This window comes from Halichoerus grypus, chromosome 4, assembly GCF_964656455.1.
Source record: "Halichoerus grypus chromosome 4, mHalGry1.hap1.1, whole genome shotgun sequence".
Taxonomy (NCBI): Eukaryota; Metazoa; Chordata; class Mammalia; order Carnivora; family Phocidae; genus Halichoerus; species Halichoerus grypus.
This window is the reverse complement of record NC_135715.1, coordinates 61,672,795-61,684,249: the sequence shown is the minus strand read 5'-3', so window position 1 is coordinate 61,684,249 and position 11,455 is coordinate 61,672,795. Positions and strand designations below refer to the sequence as shown.

The 11,455-nt window shown below is 44.7% G+C and overlaps 1 protein-coding gene across 1 annotated transcript in view; it reads right to left on the bottom strand.

Moving 5' to 3' along the window:
- Nucleotides 1-4,795: 4,795 nt before the first annotated feature.
- The window catches only part of FOXO1 (forkhead box O1), a 97,144-nt gene continuing 90,484 nt past the window's right edge, over nucleotides 4,796-11,455 (bottom strand). Inside the window, exons 2-3 of the mRNA XM_036114600.2 lie at nucleotides 8,609-9,964; nucleotides 4,796-8,143 (exon numbers count right to left, since the gene is read on the bottom strand). Coding sequence (XP_035970493.1) covers nucleotides 8,627-9,964 — 1,338 coding nt within the window. The 3' untranslated portion in view covers nucleotides 4,796-8,143; nucleotides 8,609-8,626. The remainder of the gene's footprint in view (nucleotides 8,144-8,608; nucleotides 9,965-11,455) is intronic.

Genomic DNA, 11,455 nt, shown 5'->3' with positions numbered 1-11,455 from the left:
GGGAACTCTCGGTACATCCATTGTGCAGGGAGGGCTCCAGGAAGTAGAAACCCAACAGCAGTTATCCACGTACAGTGAACATGTAATTAACCACCCAAACCTGAGCCCTTCAGAATGATAACAGCAGCATTAACAATTATGCCGGGCAAAGTGCCCAAGCCTGTCTTGGGCAAACCAGAATGTTTGGTCACCCCAATTTCTGGGGCCCCTTCTGGGTGCCAGGCATTGGTATGGGGTCTTGATGCGGGTCATTCCCCCACTCACGCCAGTAAGTAGATCCGTAAGTGACACACCTTGATGAGTCTCAAAAGTGGAAGTGGTGTCCTTTCGCATTCCACTTTCAACTCCAGAACCTTTTTCTTCCCCCGGCAAGGTTAAAAAACCTCTGCTGATGCTTAGGTTATCCGGCTACTCTATTGTGTACCCTTCCTGGTCACTGATAACCAGCTGCCATGTGCCTCCTGGTTTCTCCCCCAAACTAAAGGCTCTGGCACTTGAATTTGAAACTTCCTCTGTGCCCCAGGTCCTGCTGCATTGGCTCTGAAATCTAATGTGCATGCCCCACGCGACCGCCAGGCCTCATCTTCCCCGGACCTCTTCCCCCCTAGGGCCTGTACCCCACGGCCACTCAGTCACCCAGTGCCCCGACCACACCCTGGGCCTCACCACAACTTCCTGTTCTGTCTCCCCTATCCCCACTCTGTTTGTTCTAGATCACCCAAACCACCAGTCCTCTAGCGCCTTCATTACGCTGTCAGTGGTGTGCTGGTCAATATTTAACCTGCTCTTCGGATGCCTGGATATACTTAAGTTTATTATGAATTTACTGCCGTGAAGGATGTGTAGCATACAATTTGCAAATATGAAAATATACCACACTCTCTATCGTAAATTCTGTCAGGCCAATTGATTCCCACAAAATGCTCTCATTGACTTTTGCCAAACTCTTTTATCTGGTGCCAACATATGACAGCGATTCAGCCCGGATTAGATAAATGGACTTGCATCCCAACAGACTCTTTTCTCAATAGATGTATTTTCTCAGTAAATTTAACTGATATGACTTACTGTTAAACTATTTCTTACCTTCATTCAAATTACGTTCATTCACCTGAAACTGTTCGGCTTCAGCAGAGCAGAAGCACGCCATGAAATGATACTCCTACCAGACAGACACGGGCCATATACATACCTCAAGAGCAGACAAGAGTACAATGTAGTACGTTAGGATGAAACTCATTGGTGATGCGTTTTGAGCATTTACTACCCTTGTTTTTCTTAATATAACTTACAACTTACTTATAAGTTTACCTAATTTAATTGTAAATACTGGTGGTATTTAAAATCGGCTCTCAATGGGGCGTCTGGGTGGCTCAGTCAGTTAAGCATGAGATCAAGCCCCACATCAGGCTCTGGAAGTGGAGCCTGCTTTTCTCTCTCTTCCTCTCCCTCTGCCCCTCCCCCCACTCCCTCTCTTAAAAAAAAAAAAAAAAATCAGCTCTCAGAATCCCTGCAAATGTAAGCACTACTTCTCATGAACGGGAGGTTCAGGCTCCAATACCTCACTGTGGCCTCCATAACATCAGGCTTTTCCTCCCCTCCCCTCTCCCTATCACAAAGAAGGATGGTCTAAAAAGAACACAGGGAATTGGCGTCCTCCACGGTCTGCTGGGAAAACATGACTGGGGTGAAGCCAAGGTCAAGGAGCCTAAAGGTCTCTCAATTTTCTTTGGTATGGGACCATGGGAAACTTCTTAAAGACCAGTATCACAACTAGTTTGTAATGGGCACATAACAGGTTTACAACTTACTAAATATTTCTCAAGTTACCAAGAAAAAGAAAGGCCTATGGACTCCCTTGGGAGTATCAGTTTGGCCAACTGTCCACACTCCCCTGCGTAAGAGATGGAAGAGTGCAAATAAGGATGCAGAGCAAAGATGGAAATGAACCAAGTGGCTCTCCCACTCATCCTGCAGGAAATGCTGACCGCCCAAAAGCCCCATTAAGGAAACACATCCCCAAAGCCTACTATTACCTACACTGACACCAACTCACACGTACAAGGTCTTTCTCCCGGATACAGGAAGCCATCTACAGACATTACCTCATCCTCTAATCCTCACATCAAACCTGGGAGGCAGGTAGTAGAAGGTATCCTCCACTCTCCTTATCTGTGAGGCAATCACTTCCCAAGCAGCAGAGCAGATCACACTCCGCAAGCCTACCAAGCATCCCTCACACCAGCACAAGCAAGCAATGGGCATCTCAGCTCTCGACCTGCAACCAAGCACTGAAGTGCGGAACAGAGCCCCCCCTTTATCCCAATGCATCAGAGAGAAAGAAAACTCTGGTTTAAAATGGTCCCGTGAGCCCTATTCTAAGCAGCTGTCTCAACGAAGCTCATCTCAGTGGGGCAGCCACTTTCCTATGGTTACAACCCCAAAAATGTTTGCAGAAACTCTAGCAGTACAAGTACCCAACATGGCTCCCAGGCTACCATCTGCAACTTTTAAGTTCTCTGCGAATTCTGAGAAGTTGGCTGGTGGGGGACTGGAGCTCATGGAAGGAATGAGAGGTAAAGAATGAATAGCTGAGCCCTCACAAAGTCACCCTCTTTCTTCCTGGAGGATGTAAATCCTTACTTTCCACCAGTGGCTTCCAGTGCAAACAAGACTTGCGCTTTTGGAAGACAGAAACACGGTAAAGATACTTACTAATGCCAAGAAATTTCATTTGGCCTTTAAATTCACGGAGGACTGGGAGAAGATAGAATCCTGCCACCAATCAGCTAAGAAAAGTTGGCCCCAATCTCCTTTCCTTCCCTTTCTTAGAACAGACGAATGGCTTCACAATGTGGAGCTTCCCCCCTCACAGCCATACTGCCAAAGCCAGGCGTCCATACGGCCTCCCCCCACCAGCCACCTGCAGTAACTAAAAGTTCTCAAGCTTCTGGATGCCCATGCCACTCTGTAGCTTCCTCCAAGGGCTCCAGACACCTTCAGCTCACACCACAGCTGTCCCCGTTTCACATCTGGTTTCCTGATGTATCCCCCACTGATGGGACTCACCGCCTTCTTTCTTCTCTTACACCAGCATACGTACCTTCCTTTCCGTTCCACAGGAAATGTCATTTTGCAGTTTAAGGAACTGGAAAACATCCTAGACTCCATGTATGTTATCACCAGTGTAAACTTTTTAAAAGATTTAGCGAGAGCAAGCAGGGAGAAGAGCAGAAGGGGAGAGGGAGGGAAAAAGAATCTCCAGCAGACTCTGCGCTGAGTGCGGAGCCCGACCCCACGACCCTGAGATCGTGACTGAGCCACCCAGGCGCCCCCACCCATTTTTTACACCAAAATAATGAAATAGCAAATTGGAGTAAGACACCTGCCGTGCCTACACCCTCATTTTGGAGGTCACGGCCCAACCCGGCTGCTGGCTCAGGGACCTGTAATAAGCACAAGCAGATCAAAAGTTCAACGCGCATGTGATGGCATCTAACTCAGACTGCCACTTAGCACGATACATCTCTCAGAGCAGCCCTCCACCTACCTAACCACTCCAACCAGTGTACCTTTACCTAGCACAGCACAGCCAGGGGCCAGCTCAAACATGACAAGACAATAGCTGAGGCAAAGTCCTTCAGGGTGGCAGGTTCACTGGTCAAGAAACAATCCTAGGTACACACCCTGATTTTACCATCAGCGGTCTGCTCACAGTGGGGGCTATGTACGGCCCGAGAAGTTTCTCCTTTTACGTTAAGCACCGAGCTCCAGGCCTGGGATCCAACTGGGGAATCTTCCTGCTGCGTCGCTTCCTCTCACCAAGTGATGTTAAAACTTGGTAACTGGTCTCAATAAATGACACGAGATGCAGGATTTTGTGTATATGCACGGAGGGTTATGAAAGGAGCCTGCTGGCTTGAGTTCTGACAACACGATCAGGGCACTTCTCTGCATTTGGGCTAGATCAGTTTTCCCCAAGTGATCTGTGCGTGAGCCCCAGGGCCTGGGAGTAAATGCTTTTATCTGTTCTACACTCTGGGCTTTCCGACTATCATCTGTTTTAAAGAAAGGGTTCTATCTGCTAGAAGCAAGGGAAACCAACCAACCAACCCTGAAAGCTGGACTGACCTTCTGGTGTCTAAACAGATAAACATTAGAATAACCTATCTCCTTGTTGCTACTCTCATTCATTCACTTGCCTTGTAAATGAGTCAGGAGCAAGGAGACCACACTTTGTCCTGGTTTCCAAATGCATTTTAACCATATTAATCTAATCCTAGCTCATTCCTCAGGCATCTTCTGAATAAAGCAAACCTCCAATCTGTGGCCACTTAAAGGAGGACACAATCCTCCCCCTTCAGCAAGGGGTGTAAGGTGGGGATGGGAGCCACTGCTCCCCGCACCCCAGCCAGTGCCTGCCGGGCGCCCTCCTGGCCAGAGCTCTAACTTGCCCTTCAGGGGTTTTTACCTTCAGCACGGTCTGTTCCGACATGAGACTTAATATGCCTAGGAATTACTATACAGGATGTAGTTTCAGACATTCCGAAGATGAAGTACTCTGAGGTCATTTATTATCAAGAATTTTACTTGTTCAACTCTCGGGGCTTCAACTCTTAGAGTTGGCCCTCCCTGCCCTCCCCCCACCCCCACCAAGAGAACTACCAGATTTGAAGACACCATGGCACTGTGGCTCACAAGGTTTGACTCAACCTAAATATTAAAAAAAAAAAAAAAAAAATACAACCCACTAATAAAGAGCTTATTCTGCACAATTAGGAAAGAAAGACACCAAACCATTTAAACATAATTTATGTACATTTATGGCTTTATACAATAATAGCAAAGATTGTTCTTGTGTCTGTAAGTACATCAGCATCATCAGGCACTTCTCAGAGAGTATCGGAACAGGAACATGGAATCCGCGCTGTTACTGAACTCGAGTAGTGAAATGCAGGCGGGCACGGCCGCGTCCTGACAGGACTCCCCTGGCCACACCGCCAGGCTGTGCGCACCACCCTCAAGGAGGAGGCCAAGAGTAATGCAAGGCTGTTTTGTTTGCATAAACCACACTGCATTTTTTAATGAATGATTACTCCCAAACCAAAACCACAAGAGAAACTTCTCGTTTAAAAGTCAGTTATAAATTAAGCACTCTAAAGAGCTGAATGTGAGAATTTCAAGTAAGTCTGGGGGAGGGAGAGGGGTGTTGGTAACATATACCCAGCAGTTGAACAAGTCCAAATTGTATAACTTTGGAAAACTTTTTTTTTTTTCCCCCCGTTTTAAGCGTCCTTCTCTTCTTGGTACATTCCATTGATTTACTGCCCACAGGGATACAACATTTGCTAATTAATTTAGACTCTGTCAGTTTGTTGAAGCGGAACTTTGCAAGTAATGCATCTATTACCTAAATATATTCCATACGTCTATATTACGGAAACAATATTTTATATTTAAAATATCAGAGTAGCTCTATAATACAATATGCTTTTAATAACAGTACAAACCAGAGGAAATAAATCAAACAAGGCTGCATAGGTGGTATCATGTGCACATCTCACAAAGCAATCATGTACAATAACTGAGACACTCATTACTCCAGAAAGTCAGTATTCGTACAGAAGAAGAATTACCAGAGGTCACATAATGTTTGTTTTCAAAACAGACAAGGTGTCTTTCGCTGGACTTCACTGTACCCCAGAGAGATACCCAAGATTCATGTCAGAATCTCAACACAAAGAGAAATCTGAAGGGAAAAAAAAAAAAAAGATATTTACACAGACTCAGGAGGAAGAAACATCTTTTTAAAAGTTATTCTAGGATGTAGTAAGATTTTAAGAGCGATTTCAGCTGTAGTTGCCTCTTTAATGAACAAATGGAGGGGGCTCTCAGGCTTGTCGTGTGAGGGCACGAGAGGAGGAAAGAAGGTGAACACGGCAACAGGAATGGGAACCCGAGGACTCTGGCATCGACAAGTTCTATCACATATGCAGAAGGCACTGCTTAGAGGAACGAGGGTTTCCAAAACCAGACCTATTCTGGAGTGGCCAACAGTGAAGATAGTTGGAGAGGAGGCTATTTAATGAATTCTCAAAATAGCAGAAGTCACAGTGGGAAGCTTTACAACAGAGCTGGCCTCCTATAGGAAATCTTTCAAGAACACTTGTGTTCTTGTTAAACATGTAGGAAAAACCAAGCCAACAGATCCGCAATTCACATGCAAGACAAAGCAAGTGTGATCCAGGCTAAGTACACAGAAAGAAATCAGAGCCTTCTCAAGAAGGCAAGAGGAACATTTTCATACACCTGCTCCTTTTACTGTGCTGACTTAGGGCATTCCACATGACTTGAAAATACCGATGGGGCGCAAAGCCAATTAACCTGGTCTGTCAGTTATAGGTAATTGCAAAATATTAAAACATAATGATGCAGAATTATAGTTTAGGTTGCTAAAGGCTAAAGAAATTCTCCAATTTTTAACTTACACTAAGAGCTTTTAAAATAAATTCAAATATGCAACTTACAGCTGGTTTGTCGGGTTTTCAAATTAATTGCCCCAATCTTTAAACAAGCTCTAGTTCCCTTTGGTAGCCATCTGCACTCAGGGACACGAAGCATTCTGCAAATCAGTAAAGTCCTATTTTAAATTTTCCTCCTTCCACCTAAATTTCCACAGTGTGCTACGTAATCTGCAGGACAGAAGGGACAGAGGGATGAAGTGTGAGTCTTAACATAATCCTTCGAGGCAGAGCTACAAAAGCAACCTCCACCTACACCAAAATAAGAACACAGAAGTACGAGGGGAAACATTTGCTGAAGCTCAACTCAAAAAGGATGAGTTGATCAAAACTCCCAGGTTTGAGAGAGGAGCACGGTTTTAGACGCAGGACTCCCTTTCTGATCCACAAACATCACGAGGCCCCTCGGGAGTAACTGACACAACACAGCACACAGGCATCTATCAGAGGACTCAATGCTCTGTGATGTACTCAGTTCACGGGATAATAGGAGCAGATGGAATTTCTTTCAAATACACACATAAAAAACATATTAAGTTCTCCTACACATGTAACGCAAAATGTCCCTAACTATACATCGCTCTCCTGCCAAAACAGTCAGAAACGTTGAGTATGCAAGTACTAATTAAAATGATTTTAAGATTAGTCAGAAACAACACCGAGTAGCATCCCAAAGTGTACAAACCAGTTAAACACGTATAAAATTAGTACTAATCCAGTTAGAAATACAAAATGAAAATTATGGATGCTGCCTCAAATATCTGGGATTCCACAAATTTACAAGCAGACTATGTAACAAAGTAGACTCTAGTTTTAAGAAAACATTACAGTTCAGTATCTATTCCAAAAATGATCTCAAGTCCCAACGATAACATCAAAAATCATTTATCTGGAAATTAGAACCATTTAAATGTTTGTACAAATTTGCAAATAACAAAATAAACAAACAAAAAAATAGAAAAGACCTGTACAAGGCTGGCATTTAATCTATTTTTCCCCCAAAGGTGTTTGACAAGTCCATAAATTCAGCAGACTGGTAACAGGCTATTGGTTCTCATGTGAATCGTGTGGCTGTGTGAACAGGCCCAGAGCTGTTCCACGGAGGCGCAGGATGGAGAGCCTGGTTCTCTGTGGTTCGTCTGTTCAGCAGAACACAGGTAGTACAAACAAAAGTTTAACTTATCAAAGACATGAGACCATCACAGTATTACAAAAAGAGTATAAACTTTCCTTGGACCAAATGGATATTAAAAACAAAAAAAAAACAAAAACAAAAACACACACAAATACAATTCTGTAGCCACTGCTTATGTACAGAACTTGAAAGCACACCAGGATCCGACGTCTTTTCTGCAATTACATGGTGTAGTGAGTTTGGCACTTCATTGTAATGAAATTTCCAATGGCACAGTCCTTATCTACAGCAGCACATAACCTGCAAGCATCGGGCAAACATCCTGTACAGGAAAAGTGTCTTCGCTGCCAAGTCTGACGAAAGGAAAAAAGAAATGCTTTTCTTTTTTTTTTTAAATCAAGAAACGAAAAGGAGGGGTGAAGGACATCTTTGGACTGCTTCTCTCAGTTCCTGCTGTCAGACAATCTGAAGTACTTTTAAGTGTAGCCTAGAAAAAACACACAATGAAAATACAGCCAAATTAAAATCAATTCAATTTAACATATTAGAGTGACAGATATACTTGGGGGCAGGGGGGAGCTTTCTCAAACAGCTCCAAAATCATTCAATGGGGGAAAATTCTATTTAAAAAAAAAACAAAACTGCAGTATTTGATTTGTATCAAACATATTCATTTATTGAAGAGCTACTAAAAAGATGCAGCCATCTAACTGTCAAAAGAAAACCTTTAAAGCAGTCAAAGGAAGCTTCCTTATGCTTAAGCTCAAAAAAAAAAAAAAAATTTATGAGCTGCAAAAGGGGCAGAGAACGCATGATAAAAGATGCCTCTCGGCAAGGAACAGGCAGCTGACATCAGAAAAGTCGCAACTATGGAAGATATATGGCAAGTTACTGTGTTCCTCTATTTTAAGCTCTGGCTTCAGAAGGTCTTTTGACATTGGGGTGATCTTACCTGTTCACTAACTCACTCTTAGCCTGACACCCAGCTATGTGTCGTCGTCTTGACGCTGTGCGGGAAGCTTTGGTTGGGCAACACATTGTCAAAGTTAAAATCCAAAGTATCTCCATCCATGAGGTCGTTCCGAATGATGGACTCCATGTCACAGTCCAAGCGCTCAATAAACATGCCATCCAAGTCACTGGGGAGCTTCTCCTGGTGGAGAATGCCCATCCTGCCATAGCCATTGCAGCTGCTCACTGAGGAGTAGGCCCCTAGGGTGTTCATCTGCATGGGGTGGGACAGAGGCACTTGTAAAGCTGTCTTCACTGGGGCCAAGCGGTTCATACCCGAGGTGTGGGGCATGGTGTTGACCGCGTGGGGCAAGGCACGCCCATTAACTGCAGATGTTGGCTGGGTATGTCCTGGGTGGGTGTGGGAGCTGGGGTTCATCATTTTGTTATGAGATGCCTGGCTGCCATAGGTTGACATGACCGAATTAGGGCCCATCAACACATTCTGACCAAGGACCCGGCTGTTGGGCTGGGCGACCCCAGGATCAACTGCTGTCATAATATCATTATGGGGAGGAGAGTCAGAAGTAAGCAACTCCTTCAAGAGTCCCGGTGCACAGTTATACTGATTCATACCTCCATAGCTCGATTTGTTGTCCTGAAGTGTTTGCATAGGCATCTGGGGCAAAGGGCTCATGCTGGACTGGCCGTATGTGTATTTTTGGTAGTTTGGGCTGGGTGAATTCAGACTGGTGTTTGGCGGTGCAAATGAGTAGCATGGTGTCTGCTGCATCATGGTGCCAGGTGAAGACTGGGTTGAAACAGTTAATGGCGTTGGCGATGAGAGAAGGTTGAGATTATCCAAAAGATTTTCCATATTTTCAGGACTGCTTATCTCAGACAGACTGGGTAGAGTGGAAGCCATCTTCGCAGCAGATGGTGGGTACACCATAGAATGCACATCCCCATCGCCAAGATCATCCTGTTCGGTCATAATGGGAGAAAGTCTCCCACTAATAGTACTAGCATTCGAGCTAGTTCGAGGGCGAAATGTACTCCAGTTATCAAAGTCATCGTTGCTGTGAGAGCCAGGGCTTGCGGGCCACTTAGAAAACTGAGATCCTGGGCTGTCCCCGGCAGCCTCCTGGCCAGCCTGGAGGGATGCTTTTTTCTTAGCAGCCCGGCCCCGGCTCTTAGCAAATTTACTGTTGTTGTCCATGGAAGCAGCTCTTCTCCGGGGGGATTTTCCACTCTTGCCTCCCTCTGGATTGAGCATCCACCAAGAACTTTTTCCGGTTCCTTCATTCTGCACACGAATGAACTTGCTGTGTAGGGACAGATTATGGCGAATTGAATTCTGTAAAGCAAAACATCATGTTAGAAACACAATACTTCTCCAGTTAGAATACTATTTGGTATAGGCAGATAGATGGGAAGACAAGTAAAAAATTTTTAAAGTTTGTGGTACAGATTTCAACCCATACAATTACACCCATATGGGTTCTGAACTCCACTATAAAAGAGCTCAAACCAGTATAAGAGAAATAGTATCTTATCTTAAAAACAGTATCTGTATCTTAACGTAATGAGGGGACAAAATTAAATAAGCACTATTATAGACATCTTTTATATAGCTATATTTTATAGGGCAATTACAGAACTGGTTTTAAAACCACTTAAATTTTTGCTTGGCTACAATGCTATGCAAATAGCACTCTGTAACAAAGTGCTATCAAAAACCCTTTCCATTCTATCACCCCTAAAACTACTGCCAGTTCTCTTCAGATTGCACATATGCCATTTACACAAGTGAGAAGTTTTATATTACTGGGCCCACATGATTATGGAAAAGAAAGAAGTGAAGCAGGGTATATTCTTAGTTAAGAATTAAAAGCCTGAAAACTAGTAAGACCTAGATTCCTTTCTACTTTTCAAGTCCATTAGGCAAATATAGGTGAATATAAGACAAACAGGATCGTATTTCTTATTTTAGAAAGTTGAACTGCCAAAAAAGGGAGATTTTAAATTCCAGTGTTGTTGGGGCGCCTGGGTGGCTCAGTTGTTAAGCATCTGCCTTCGGCTCAGGTCATGATCCCAGGGTCCTGGGATGGAGCCCCGCATCGGGCTCCCTGCTTGACAGGAAGCCTGCTTCTCCCTCTCCCACTCCCCCTGCTTGTGTTCCCTCTCTCGCTGTCAGTTAAATAAATAAATAAAATCTTAAATAAAATTAAAAAATAAAATGTTCAGTGGTGCCTGGCACATGGTAAGCGGTCACCAAGAAGTAGGTACCAGATCCCAACTTTGGGGGCACAAGGATATTGCCAATCTGAGCCCTGCTCCCCTCTTCCTATTTACTGGGGGTGTGGGTAGGAGTTTAGCCGTATTACAAACACACACCCACAACTCCAAACATACAGGAGGCCAGAGACAGTCTCAAGCTCCAGTAAAAGCAGCAAGGCCAGACTGCAAACAAGGAAACCCCAATCTGATTCCTCTAATGGACACATGGTGAGACTGCCAGCATCTGGAGAGCCTCTGGGACATATGGAAAAGGAAAAATGGGCTCCAAAGGAGGGACTCCAAGGGACTTCTGTCCCTTGTCTTGTAGCTTTTTGTTCCCCATACAGAACAGGGCAACAGTAGACCCTTACTAGCTGCTCATTCCGCAGCCTCTGTCATCAGGGCCCTGAGCCCAAGGCCAGGAGCAGGATTCTGGGTGTCATAGACACTGGGAGCAGGGCCTTGTGCGTGATTCCCAAGCCTTCCCTGGCACCCTCGGCCAACTGGGCACCCTGGACCTCTGTGGCCCCTCTCCCTGACCACGAAAAGGCTCTGGCTGGATCTGTGG